Source organism: Gorilla gorilla, chromosome 8 (assembly GCF_029281585.2).
Source record: "Gorilla gorilla gorilla isolate KB3781 chromosome 8, NHGRI_mGorGor1-v2.1_pri, whole genome shotgun sequence".
NCBI classification, from domain to species: Eukaryota; Metazoa; Chordata; class Mammalia; order Primates; family Hominidae; genus Gorilla; species Gorilla gorilla.
In genome coordinates, this window is record NC_073232.2 from 113889447 (window position 1) to 113904264 (window position 14818).

Below are 14818 nucleotides of genomic sequence, written 5' to 3' on the forward strand. Positions count from 1 at the left end.
CAAGGTGAAGAGTTCTTAGACTTGACACCAAAGGCACAATCAATAAAAGAAAAAGTCAATAATTTAGATTCCATCAAAATTTTAAACATTTGCTCTTCAAAAGACCCTGTTAAGAGGATAAAAAGACAAGCAGCCGGGTGCGGTGGCTCACGCCTGTAATCCCAGCACTTTGGGAGGCCGAGGCAGGCGGATCACGAGGTCAGGAGATCGAGACCATCGTGGCTAACACAGTGAAATCCTGTCTCTACTAAAAAATACAAAAAATTAGCCAGGTGTGGTGGCAGGTACCTGTAGTCCCAGCTACTTGGGAGTCTGAGGCAGAGGAGAATGGCGTGAACTCAGGAGGCAGAGCTTGCAGTGAGCTGAGATCACGCCACTGCACTCCAGCCTGGGCGACATAGTGAGACTTCATCTCAAAAAAAAAAAAGACAAGCTACAGATTGGGGGTAGATATTTGCAAATCACATATTTGACAAAGGACTAATATCTAGAATACAGAAAGAACTGTCAAAACTCAATGGTAAAAAAAAGCAAACTGCTTGCCTCGGCAGCACATATACCAAAATGGAAATGATACAGAGAAGACTGGCATGGCTCTTATGCAAGAATGACATGCAAATACATGAAGTGTTCCATTAAAAGAAAACAATCTAGCAGGCAAAAGACATGAACAGATGTTTCGCCAAAGAGAATATTCATATATGAAATATATGGCAAATAAACACATGACAATATATTAACATAATTAGCTATTAGGGAAATTCAAATTAAAACATGATGAAATATAACACCTTTAGAATAGTTTAAAAATAGTGAATCCAGGCATCATGGCTCATGCCTGTAATCCTAGCACTTTGGGAGGCCTAGGCAGACAGATCGCTTGAGCCCAGGACTAGCCTGGGCACGATGGCAAACCCATCTCTTCAAAAAACACACAAAAAATTAGCTGGGCATGGTGGCACACACCTGTAGTCCCAGCTACTAGGGAGGCTGAGATGGGAGGATTGCTTGAGGCCAGAAGTTCAAGTCCAGCCTCGGCAATATAATGAGAACCTGTATCTCTAAAAAACATAAATAAATACAGATTTTAAAAAAGAAAAAACAATAGTGAAATACCAAATGCTGGTGAGGATGTGAAGAAATTGGATCTCTCATACATTGGTGGTGGGAATGTAAAATGATAAAGATACTCCAAAAAATAGCTTGGCAGGTAAAAAAACTAAGCATACACTTACCAAACAACCCAGCATTTGTACTCCTTGGCATTTATCCCAGAGAAATGAAAATGTATGCCCACACAAAAACCTGTACGTGTTGTAATAGCTTTAGTTGCAATAGTCAAAAAATTGAAAACAGCCCAAACATCCTTCAATGGGAGAAAGAAACTTTGGTATATCCATACCATGGAATACTACTCAGCAATAAAGAGGAATGCACTATTGATATATGCAACAACATCTGTGGGTCTCAAGGGAATTATGCTGAGTTTTTAAAAAGCCAGTTTCAAAAAGTGACATATTGTATGATTCCATTTATGTAACATTTGCAAAATGACAAAATTATAGAGATGGAGAACACATAAGAAGTTGCCAGGAATCAGGGACAATGGGAAGAGGAGGAGGGGAGAAGGATGGGTGTGACTACCGAGGGGTAAATGAGGAATTTTTGTGCTGATGGAACAAAGAGTTCTGTACCTCAATTGTGGTGATGGTTATCTGAATCTACATGTGATACAATTGCAAAGGACTAGACACACACAGACACAGACACAGACACACACACACACACACACACACACACACACACAGAGTGCAATCTGAATAAACGTCCATGGATGGTACCAGGGTCTATTTCCTGGTTTGATTATTATATATTATGTAAGATGTTACACAAACACCTTTCCATCTTATTTTTGTAACTTCCTGTGAATCTATAATTATTTCAAAATTAGAAAGTTAAAAAAAAAAAAAAAACAGAATGGCAGATAATCAATATGTCAAGCCTGCCAAGGCAGAGAATTGTGAATAAAACCTGCATGTATTTTCACTGTTCTGTATAATTCTTTTTATAGGTCCGTAGGCCACCTTCAAAATTTCTTTATTTTAGCAAAATCATCTCTGGGGATAGATGGGATTTTATATAGCCACATAGGCATTCCTCAGAGAAAGAGTATCATAAATCCAAATTGTTGTTGTTATCATAAATTCTACATGAAACTATATACCTATTATAAATTACTTCAGCAGTCTCCTCCAGCTAACCCTGAATGATTCCATGTGAGAAGGCACCACAGCAGAGGCCTCCTACTAGACCACTTCCCAGCCTTCTCCTGGACCACTCAGCCAACTGAGGCAGAGGCTGGCTCAGCAAGCTTTCCTTCACCTCCTGGACTGGAAGCCAGCATGGGCTCATGAATCTCTTACCTGTTGAGGTCCCAGATTCTCAGGGGTGAGAAGTGCCCACAACAAGCCGTCCCTGTCACAAAAGAGCTGCCAAACAAAAGGAGAACAAAGTCAGATCTGGCTTGTCAGAACCTGTGGTGGAAATGGCTAACAATGGGAAATGCCGTGCTCATTCCCTAGGGGATTGTGGGTTAAGCCAGAATGAGAGAAGTGGCCAAGGGAGCCATCAGAGGAGCTGTGGGAAGACATCTTGGAGCACTGTGAGGGGTGTAGCCTCCAGTGGTGCCTGGCCAGAAGACCCACGAGCTCAGCCACAGCTGGGCCTGCTGCACAGACTAGGTTGAGTGGTCTCTGCGCACCATAAAAACAGATCTCTAGACGTGACAAGTTTGAGCCCAAGAGAGAGCGAGCCTGTCGGGCTCCTGTTTAGGAACCCCAAGAGCACAATGGCAGGGCACAGAAAAGGGCTCCAGGGAACAGGTTGCTGGGGCTGGAAGGTGCTGTCCGTGGTCAGAAGTAGGAGCAGCTGAGGGGCATTCCTGAAGGTTTTAAGAGCTGGGGGAATCTGGTAATGTGGTATAAGCATAGGGCAGGTATAAAGGCACCAAAATGAGAAAAGGAAAAAATATGAAAGACGAGTGAATCCCTTGGATGGGTATATGCTACTACATAGGTGGGGCGGAGCCCCCAGAAGCCGGGCAGCCAGGGCTTCTGGAGAGTGGGATGGGAGTCCGCCAGAGTCCTCTGAGGCCAATAACAAACAACGCCGAGAGGCACACGAGAAGGAGCAGGCTGACCCTGTTGCCCAGAGTGTCCCTTTAGAGCCCTAAAAACCTCAACATATACAATCTGCAGAGTCTCACTTTAAATGGAGGCACAAGCCTGGTATAAAGGATCCACGCAGTGGGCCAGGCTGGCTGTCGTGCTGGCCTAGAACTTGAACCTATGAGCCAGACAACTCTTGTTAGAGGATTTGGTAGGGTGGAGAGGGGAAGCCTTCAGGAAACCTGGGCTTGAAACTTCAACAGCAAGCAAGCAAGTTGAAAGGAGTGGTGTTAAGAATGGGCCATGTCCCTACATGTCTTTCATGGGGGGGAAGGAAGACTGGACATACTAATAACACATTAGCAATGTGGGGGCAACAGCCCATCTGCTGTGGCCCAGCCCAGCACCTGTGGCTCCTCTGATCCCAAGCATGTCAGTGAGGAGATGGATTTCCACAGAAAGGGCCCTGGAGAAGCCAGTGGCTTTGGCTGGGGTGGGGAGGTTGGCCTGCCAGTTGCTGATGGGGGAGATGTTAGGGCAGGCACTGGCCAAACCACTGATTTACAATAAAAATTGCAGGGCAGGTGTCTGCTCTTCAGCCCTAGGCTGATAAAAAGGCCATATGAGCTATCCTGGGGCTTTCATGACTCAAGCCAAGACTTCCTCCAGGGACATGCCCCATCATCCTAGCTTCTTCAAGGCTGCCAGCAGCCACTAAACTATAGAGTGGGAGTGCCAAAGCAGTCACTGTGCCATGCCCCAAGTGACTGCCAGCCTGGGAAGCAGCCAGTGGATACTGAAGAACCAAACTACAAAGTCAGGAGGTGTTGCCCTCTCCTCCCTCCCCCAACATTTTTCTATTTAGGGTAATCCATTAATAACTGGTAAAGCCAATTACCTTGGGCTGGAAACATAATAGCCACTTGGAAATCATTCGAGCAGGCAATTGGACTCTCCAGATTTGAGGAGTGGGGGCCAGGTGAAGGGCGCCAGCACAGACACAGGCATCTCTTTTTTTTTTGAGAGGAATCTCCCTCTGTCACCAGGCTGGAGTGCAGTGGTGCAATCTTGGCTCACTGCAACCTCCACCTTCTGGGTTCAAGCAGTTCCCCTGCCTCAGCCTCCCGAGTTGCTGGGACTACGGGCATGCACCACCACACCCAGCTAATTTTTGTATATTTAGTAGAGACAGGGTTTCACCATGCTGGCCAGTCTGGTCTCGATTTCTTGACCTCATGATCCGCCCACCTTGGCCTCCCAAAGTGCTGGAATTACAGGCGTGAGCCAACGCGCCCGGCCAGGCATCTCTTAAGGCCTATGGCAGGCCTCTGACTGGCCGCAGGCCTAAATTAGCATCAAGGTAAATCAATAGAGAGGGGAGCAACTTTAATCCTGCTGGAGGTCAGAGCTGTGGGAGTGGCAGGGATGAGGGTGGGGTGGGGACGTAAATCCCCTTCCCAGGGACTCCTATCCTCCTCTATTCTGGCCCACCCACATCTGGCCCTGATCATCTGCCACCAGGAGGAGTGCCCCTCACCTTCATACCCTGTACAGGGCCTTTTTTTTTTTTTTTTAATAGAGACAGGGGTCTCACTATGTTGCCCAGGCTGGTCTTGAGCTCCTGGGCTCAAGTTGATCCACCTGCCTCAGCCTCCCAAAGTGCTAGGATTACAGGTGTGAACCACTGGCGCTCAGCCTCCTGTGAAGTGCTTTCTTAACTGCCTAGATGTGACATCTATAAATGTTTCTTTCCAAAAGCTGCCCTTTTCTCTCACCTAACCACTATGAATCAAGGAGGAAAAAGAGGGAGAGAAAGCAGAGTGTCTTCCTGGCACTTAGGAGGACTTAAGAGTTTAATCAAATTTAACACTCAGTAAAAAACCATCAACAGTCAAGCAGATTTTGAGCAAACACTCACCAGGACTCACACCCAAACCATGGGGCCTGCCCAGGACTCTTGGGGGTCAGGCTGGGTGCAGACACAGTTTTGCACACCTTCAACTACTCCCCACTACCTGCAGCCATTCTTGCCCCCCACCCCACTCCCTTATTCCCATGGTCATTAGGAAGAATGAGCAAAAGCTACAGACCAGCCACACTCAAAGTCAGAAGATTAGAAAGGGTGTGCGCACATGCAATCTCAGGGTACAACAGATACATGGAGCAGAGGAAGAAAAGGAATTCACTACTCTCCAACACCCAAAGGGTGCGTCACATCTCACAATGAGCCCACAAGATAGATATTATTATTCCCATTGTGCAGAAAGTGAATATGAAGCAAAGGCCAAGCTTCCATGAATGGACTTAAAATACTGTGGCTGCACACAGGACCTGTTACCCCCACACTCAGACTCCTCCCTTGAGACTCACGGGATAAAGTGCTTTGAAAAGGGGCTGGTGGGGTGGGATCTGTGCATCACAGGCAGTCTCACTGGCCTCAGTTCTCTAACCCAGGTGATTTAACCCAAACAAAATGCTGTGCTCTGATAACCTGTTCGATTTGAATCCGCAAGATGTCTTCAACCAGATTCTCGTCACATCCCTCACGGTGCTGGCTCCCGTGCTAGGCGTGTCAAAGGCTCTCAATAAATACTTGGAGATCAATGAAATGAAAACGTGTATCATTCCCTCCGTGGCTCCTCCCAAGGGATTGCTCAGTGACTTTTCCCCACTAAAGGCCTTTGCTATAACTTCAATTTTGGGTTTGAAAGTGATGAAAAACCCAGCTCAGCTCAGAAAAGAAAGAAAATTCAAATGGCTTTTGCCCTCAGTCCCATCTCTTCCCTCAGGGGTATTCCAGGGACAAGGACATCAAATCTGTGCTGAACAGACAGAGGCAAGAGCTGGTGGCTCCCCAGATAGGCTGGCCATCCTCCTAGTCCTTTCCATACTCATGGGACAAATGGCATTTTTGGTTTATCTTCCCATCTCCCCTTTGAGATCAGAATCCTTTAGAGGCTCTTGGGTACTGTACTGTCTAGCACAGTGCCTGGCCCAGAGAAGGCACTCAGTAAAAATTTGTGGAACTGAACTAAGAGGGCCTTCCAGAGCCCAAAGCCTACACAGCTGGGAAAGCTAGTCATGTGCACTGTGAAGTTGGTCCCTCTGCTTCCTAAAGGAATAATTCCCAAATACCAAAGGCTCAAACTTGAATGACACATGACACAGGCATACAATATCAGGGGAGTGAGAAGTCCCTCATAAGCACCACAACCAGGTAAGAGATGAGAGGTACCGACACCTAAAAATTAACATCAAAACACACACAATCAGGCACACTCATGCAAGTACACATATCCCCTCTTAGCTAGAGGGTCTAAAAGTCATTTTGACTCCATAAGCTCTTTTTGGAACAGAAAGCCCTTACCAGAAGCCAGGCTTCTATAATTTCTCACCCTGTCCCAGACATTAACCAGATCTTCAACCTGCCTTACTCGTCCCCTAGCCCTAGCTCAGGCAAACCTGGCATCATGCAGACTATCATCAGGCTCCAGAAGTAGACATAGGGGCCTGTCTCACCAGAGGAAGATGCCAGGGAGTTAGAGTTTGTGTATTCAAGTTGAGAGATTAAAAATAACAAGACATAGAAAAGAGGAAAGCAAGGTAAGAAGGGAAATTAGTTGGGCACGGACGGTCTGAAAGGCAGGTAGATTCCTGCTGCTTCTGCATTAGCTTAGGCCCTCTTAATAACACTAGTAATTTACTGAGCACTTACTATGTGCCAGGTGCTGAGCACGTGTTTCAAAAGCATTATCCTATGTAATCCTCATTAACACTATGCAGTAGGTACCACTTTCCCTTTTTTTTGAGACAGAGTCTCGCTCTGTCGCCCAGGCTGGAGTGCACTGGTGCAATCTCAGCTCATGCAACCTCTATCTCCCAGGTTCACGCCATTCTCCTGCCTCAGCACCCCCAGTAGCTGAGTTAACAGGTGTGCACCACCACGCCTGGCTAATTTTTGTATTTTTAGTAGAGAGAGGGTTTCCCCAGGTTGGCCAGGCTGGTCTCGAACTCCTGACCTCAGGTGATCCACCTACCTTGGCCTCGCAAAGTTCTGGGATTACATGCATGAGCCACCGCACCCAGCCCCACTTTCCCTATTTTACACATGAGGAGACTGAGGCTCTGGGAGGTAATTAATTTGCTCTAGTTCACACAGGTAGCAACTAGTGGACTGGAATTGGAACCCAGTCAGTCTTGATTCCAGACCCAAGTTATTATACCACCCCTCGCCCAGAAGTTCTCATGTGGGCTACACTTCAAGAGTTAGTCTTGTTTGAAACTCCAGCATCTAGTATAATGCCTGACACATATTGAAAACTCAAATGCTTATTGATTGAATGAATGAATGAATGAATGGACAAATGAACAAATGACTCCACCTGGAAGAAGAAAGAAGCAACTGAGTGGCTCTGAGGCAGGGCAGCACAAGTGGCGTACTCAGCAGCTGTGCCCCGTGGCTGGCCTAGAGCCGCCCAGCTGGCCCAGGCCCCAGCAGCCTCTGAGCCTGGGCTGACACACTTTGGCAAGGGAGGCCACCAGAGCTGTCACATCATTCACCAACATGCCCATCAAGTGTATTCAGTTCTCTTCAACCCGCATTGGCATTTTAATTACTGTTGGGTAAACTAATTTGTACAAATGAAGGCCAGGCTGCCTAATAGAATATGCAAGCTCTCTGACCTCTGACAGGCACTGACACGAGATACAAAGGCAGCCGAGGAAGGCTTTTTATCTGAGCCTTATTACTCTCTATTACTCCAATTAGTCAGGCTCCAGTGCTCCTAATTGGAGGAAAAATTGCAATTAAATCAATTTTTGATGGGCTGCAAGTGGGCTCCCGAACCGCCCTGTTTGTGAAACACTGATATTATAGCAGCAAAGGTCACAGGCCTCATCGGCACCTGGGGGCCCCCCGATTTCCCTTGGCCCCCTCCTTAAATACCTCAAGGAAACCTCTGTCCCTCCATTGGCTCAGCCAGCAAGGGTAGGAAGGAGGGAGTCATTAGAACATGTCAGGTCTCATTGCTGCTGCCGCCATCTGCTAACCTCCGCCACTGACATCATTACAGCAGTAAGTCCCAAAGCATGAATACAGTGCGAAGGTCACAAAAACTCACTCGGTGAGGGGAAGCCAGGAGCATAGCTGCAGTGACAGCACTGTGAGGGAGAGACCAGTAGAGTGGGAACAGGAGGTCAACAGAAGTCAGGAAGGGGAAAGACACAGGCAGGGGGCAGGTGAAAGTGTGAGACAACCAGTTCCTAAGATCCAGCCAACAGGGCACCCTGGGTTACCAAAGGGATAAGGAAATAGATGTGATGGGAAGGGGAAAAAAACAGGCAAATCTTGTTATCTGTCCAGTAAACATCCCACCTTGCAGGTGGGGAAACATCCACCTGAATGCCCTCTAGAGAGCAGCTCCAGAAGGCTGCTCGAGTCACATCTGTGATGAGTGGACAGGGCCATGCTTGTGGAACCTACCATCCACAGTGGCATCTGTTTCGAAAGAAGGAAGGGAGGCCCTAGGACCAAAGCTGCAAGACCAGGCAGGGGAAGATAAACACAACTTTTTTTTTTATCAAACTAAAGCCGAATAAGAACAAGATGCCTAGCTAAAGCTTGAATTAATAAAGTTTAAAGCAAATAAAAAGAAGTTTCATTTCACACAGCAACTGGCATACCATTACCTCAAAGAGACGGTGCAGATAGAAAATTTAAATTCAAAAGCTTAGCCAACTTCACGGATCACTGAACCATAATGGGTTAATAGGGAAAGGAGGATATGCCTTGCCTTCAAGGGGTAAAGACCAAAGCATGTTAAATAAATGATGGTCCATCTACTTAATGGAATATTATACAGTCCTTTTAAATGATGTTCCCAAATAATACAAGCAAGATACTTATGATATACTATTATAAGAGAAAAAAGCAGGGTACAAACAGCACTGTTACAACTACTAAAAAAAAGAGCCTATGCAGAGAAAAGGAAAGAGTGGAAGAAAACTAAAATGTTAAAAGTGATTGTGTCTGGGCAGTAGAATGATAAGCAATTCTTTCTTCTTTTAAATTTTCTTCATTTTCCAAATATTATTTAATGAGCATGTGCTGTTTTTTAAAGGGAAAAACACATTATTTACTTTTTATTTATTTTTTTTTTGAGACAGAGTCTCGCTCTGTCGCCCAGGCTGGAGTGCAGTGGCGCAATCTCGGCTCACTGCAACTTCCGTCTCCTAGGTTCAAGCAATTCTTCTGCCTCAGCCTCCCAAGTAGCTGGGACTACAGGCGTGTGCCACCACGCCTGGCTAATTTTTTGTATTTTTAGTAGAGATGGGGTTTCGCCGTGTTAGCCAGGATGGTCTTGATCTCATGACCTTGTGATCCACCCACCTTGGCCTCCCAAAGTGCTGGGATTATAGGCGTGAGCCACCGCGCCCAGCCATTATTTACATTTTATAAGAGAAAAGACAACGTAACACTCCTGTCCATGACTCAGGGCCAAGGGCAGGCAGACCTGAAGGTGAGCGACCTGGTACAGCTAGTGTTAGCAACCATGGCCCTGGTACACCTTGCCCTGAAGTGATGGGACTGATCAGTAGCTTAAGGTTAGGCCAAGAAGCTCCAGATCAGAAGGGAGGTGCCCCACTGGCCTCTTTCTCCCAATTAGGCCACAGCTGGCAGAGGTCTGGGACACCTCTCCCAGTACACATACCACACATATTCTCTACACACACACACACACACCTCTCTCTCAACCCAAGTGCATCAGGACAGGATGGTGCAAGTAGGTGCCTAGGTCAGGCTCTTACTGCTTGCTCCCTGCCCCCCAGCTGCAACTCCAACAAATAAGGGCCAGCAAACCAGGGTTTCTGTGGAGGAGTGCATTCCTACAGCCAGAGAATGCCTACAGAGAAACACAAAATGATTATTCTCTATTTTAACCAAGGGTACAAGGTCAGCCTAACCAAGGATAGGAGAGCCTAGCCCAGGCTAGACAAAAGGAAGCCTGAGGTTTCTGATTCACTCAAGAATCAGAAACTTATAAACTTGAGCAATGGGAGCACAGAATTAATAGAGAGGGGAAAAAATAAGGAAATAAAAAACAAAAACTCTCAGTACAGTGGAATAACATAAGTTCATTCATCCTATTGAATTTAATAAGGTGTTGGGAGCTGCAGGGAGAAGAGTTTCTAAACTGGATTTCCATCTACATGGCCCCTTAAACAACTGCTCCATGTGCTCCTAAAAGAAAGAAATGGCAAGGTGTCCCTGTACTAAAGCAAAAACTGACCGGTTCAGACTTCCTGAGAAATGATGATACAATATTCACAAAACGAGGTACCCAACAAGAAGCATGCAAAAAGACAAGCTATACATGGTAATTACTTGCAGACAATATAATTGTCTGCCTAGAAAATCCAAAAGACTCAACCAAAAAACTATCACAATTAATACCAGGGTCAGATGAGGTAGCTGGCATGTTGCATACAACAGTAGAAAGGGGTGCAGGTGTGGACCCCTGGCTCTGCCACCTAGTAATCATGTGATCCAGAGTGAGTTATTCAACCTCTCTACAGCCCTGTTTCTTCTTCATAAGACAGAAATAATAATAGTACCTAGGCATTGGCTTGTTATAAAAATTATATGGGAAGTGTAAATTAGTTCAACCATTGTGGAAGACAGTGTGGCGATTCCTCAAGGATCTAGAACCAGAAATACCATTTGACCTAGCAATCCCATTACTAGGTATATACCCAAAGGATTATAAATCATTCTACTATAAAGGGGACATCAATGAAGCTGGAAACCATCATTCTCAGCAAACTAACACAGGAACAGAAAACCAAACGCTGCATGTTCTCATAACTGGGAGCTGAACAATGAGAACACATGGACACAGGGAGGGGAACATCACACACCAGGGCCTGTTAGGGGGTAGTGGGTTAGGGGAGGGATAGCATTAGGAGAAACACCTAATGTAGATGATGGGTGGATGGGTACAGCAAACCATCATGGCACATGTATACCTATGTAACAAACCCGCACGTTCTGTACATGTACCCCAGAACTTAAAGTATAATAAAAAAAGATTATATGGGAAAAGATGCTTAGAACAGTATATACACATAGCACACACCCACGGATGTTAATTATTATATACCAGCAATAACCAAGTGTTATTATATACCAGCAATAACCAAGTGTTATTATATACCAGCAATAACCAAGTGTTATTATATATCTGCAATAACCAAGTGTTATTATATACTAGCAATAACCAATTGCAACCAAAATGTAATTAAAAATCCAGGCTGGGCATGGTGGCTTACACCTGTAATCCCAGCACTTTGGGAGGCTGAGCGGGGTGGATCACCCGAGTTCAGGAGTTCAGCCTGGTCCAACATGGTGAAACCCTGTCTCTACTAAAAAATGTATATATATAAATTAGCCAGGCGTGGTGGTGGGCACCTGTAATCTCAGCTACTCAGGAGGCTGAGGCAGGAGAATCACTTGAAACTGGGAGGGGGAGGTTGCAGTGAGCCAAGATCGCACCACTGCACTCCAGTCTGGGTAACAGAGCGAGACTCCGTCTCAAAAAATAAATAAATAAAATAAAAATAAAATAAAAATCCATTCATGAAAAGAATTTAAAAACTGTAGAATATCTAAGAATAAATCTAACCAAAAAAATGAGAAAAATGAACAAATAAAAGTCACTAGAAAAGATCCATATAAAAATATAAAACTTTACTAAAGAAGATAGAATTGTTGAATAAGTTTAGAAACATCATATTCCCAGATGTGAAATCCTGATTATAAAACTGTCAGTTCTCCCCCAATTAATCTATAAATTCAATACAGTCCCATCTACACAAGATTTTTACTTAATCAATTGATTCTAAAATTCATCTAGAAGAGGAAAACCACAAGAATAACCCAGAAATATCTGAAAAAGAACAATAAGAAAGAAGTTGTTCTACCAGATCAAAACATACTTTTTATGATATTCATGCTGAAATAGGTGAATAGATCAGTGGATCAGAATAACGAATCCAAAGCCACACCTATCTACTTGTAGAAAATCAGTAGATCCTAAGTGTGGTCTTTAAGAGAGTAAAGAATGAACTAATCAATAAATGGTATAGGGTCCACTGAATACAAATTTGAAAAAAAAAATTAGAAGCCTACCTCCCAGCAGATATCAATCTCAGATGGATTAAGGAGATAAACATTTTTAAGCTGTATGAAAACCCATAAAGGTATAAGAAAAAAATATAGGAAAATAGTTTTATAATCTTGGAAAGACATTCTTAAGATAAACACAAAATTCTGAAGCCATGAAGGTAGTGATCAGACAGACCTAACCTACAAATAACAAAAACTTCTACACAACAGAAGACATCAAAAACAACAAGCTGAAAGGAATTACCATATACAGCAGGGGTCTCCAACCCCCGGGCCACAGACCTGTACCAGTCCATGGCCTGTTAGCAACCAGGACGCACAGCAGGAGGTAAGTGGTGGGCAAGCAAACTTCAACTGAATTTACAGCCACTTCCCATCACTGGCATTACCACCTTGAGTTCCACCTCCTGTTAGATCAGGGGTAGCACTGGATTCTCATAGGAGCACAAACCCTATTGTGAACTGCACATGCAAGGGATCTATCTAGATTGTGGCTCCTTTTGAAAATCTAATGCCTGAGGATCTGTCACTGTCTCTCATCACCCCCAGATGGGACCATTTAGTTGCATGAAAACAAGCTCAAGGCTCCCACTGATTCTACATTATGGTGAGTTGTATAATTATTTCATTATATATTACAATATAATAATAATAGAAATAAAGTACACAATAAATGTAATGCACTTGAATCATCCCAAACCCTGACTCACCCCCCTCCCACCCCCGAGGCTATGGAAAAATTGAAAACTGTCTTCCATGAAACCAGTCCCTGGTGCCAAATATGTTGGGGACTGCTGATATATAGTCAAAAGATTAATACTGAGAATATTAAAAGAGGTGATGGGAGGCCAGAAGTGGTGGCTCATGCCTGTAATCTCAGCATTTTGGGAGGCCAAGGCAGGCAGATTGCTTGAGCCCAGGAGTTCAAGACCAGCCTGGGCAACAAAGTAAGACCCTGTCTTTACAAAATATGAAAAAAATTAGCTGAGTGTGGTGGCATGCACCTTTAGTTCCAATTACACAGGAGGGTGAGGTGGGAGGATCTGATCCCTTGAGCCCAGGAGGTCAAGGCTGCAGTGAGTTATGATTACACCACTGTACTCCAACCTGGGCAACAGAGCAAGACCCGGTCTCAGAAAAAAAAAAAAAGAGAGAGATGGAGGGGCACCCCTCCAGCACCCTGCCTTGGAGCCCACTTCCTCCCTACCCTGGGGGGGGTGCGGAGGGAAGAGCGATCTTATAAATCACAGGCAAAAAGGTAGATAAATGAGTGAAAACTTGAACAAGTAATTTATGAAAGAATATACATGGCCAAATACATATGAAATAATGTTAAGCCTCTAGTAAGAATTGCAAATTAGGCCAGGCGTGGTGGTTCACACCTGTAATCCCAGCATTTTGGGAGGCTGAGGTGGGCGGATCAGTTGAGGTCAGGAGTTCGAGACCAGCCTGGCCAACATGGTGAAACCTCATCTCTGCTAAAAATACAAAAAAAGAAAATTAGCTGGGGGTGGTGGCGTGCACCACCTAACTACTCAGGAGGCTGAGACAGGAGAATTGCTTGAACCCAGGAGGCAAAGGTTGTGGTGAGCCAAGATTGAGATTGAGCCACTGCACTCCAGCCTGGGTGAGAGAGCAAGACTCCATCTCAAAAAAAGAACCAAAAAACAAAAACAAAACAAAACAACGGAAAAAAAAGCCAACAAAGAATTGCAAATTAGAGAAAAAAACAAAGATAATTACAAACACATACAGTATTTAGTGTGTGCCCAAGTGCTGTTCTAAGCACTTTCTATCAAGTAGTTCACTTAACCCTCAAGACATTCCTACATATTTGATAATATTTTTCTAGGTATGATAATGGTATTATGATTACTATCTTTTTTTTTTTTTTTAAAGATGGAGTCTCGCTCTTGTTGCCCAGGCTGGAGTGTAATGGTGCAATCTCAGCTCTCTGCAACCTCCACCTCCCGGAATCAAGCAATTCTTCTGCCCCAGCCTCCTGAGTAGCTGGGATTACAGGTGCCTGCCACCACACCTGGCTAATTTTTTGTGTTTTTAGTAGAGACGGGGTTTCACCATGTTGGTCAGGCTGGTCCCGAACTCCTGACCTCAGGTGATCCACCTGCTTCGGCCTCCCAAAGTGCTGGGATTACAGGCATGAGCCACTGCACCCAGCCTAGGATTACATTTAAAAAGTATCACTATCTTTTAGAGTACAGACTGAAATATTTATAGATGAAATTGTATGTCTGATATTTGCTTCAAAATAATATGGGACGGGAAAGTGTGTAGGGATTAATGGAGCAAGGTTAGCCAAGAGTTGGTAATTATTCTACTTTTGTATATTTTGAAAATTTCCGTTATAAAAACATTTTTAAAAAGCCACCATGGGCCGGGCACGGTGGCTCACATCTGCAATCCCAGCACTTTGGGAGGCTGAGGCGGGCGGATCACGAGGTCAGGA

General features: G+C 44.7%; 1 protein-coding gene and 1 non-coding gene across 8 annotated transcripts in view; one reads left to right on the top strand and one right to left on the bottom strand.

Annotated features, from left to right (window-relative positions):
* The window catches only part of FBXW4 (F-box and WD repeat domain containing 4), an 84903-nt gene that overhangs the window by 11651 nt on the left and 58434 nt on the right, over window positions 1-14818 (bottom strand). For 6 of the 7 annotated variants that reach the window (XM_055352772.2, XM_019035194.4, XM_055352775.2 and 3 more), the window contains one exon: window positions 2424-2489. The exons of the other annotated variant lie outside the window; for it this stretch is intronic. In XM_055352772.2, coding sequence (XP_055208747.2) covers window positions 2424-2489 — 66 coding nt within the window. The remainder of the gene's footprint in view (window positions 1-2423; window positions 2490-14818) is intronic. 7 annotated transcript variants of the gene reach the window in all.
* Window positions 536-642, top strand: LOC115936095 (U6 spliceosomal RNA). The gene has a single exon (XR_004071678.1). It is a non-coding gene; the product is annotated as a U6 spliceosomal RNA (small nuclear RNA).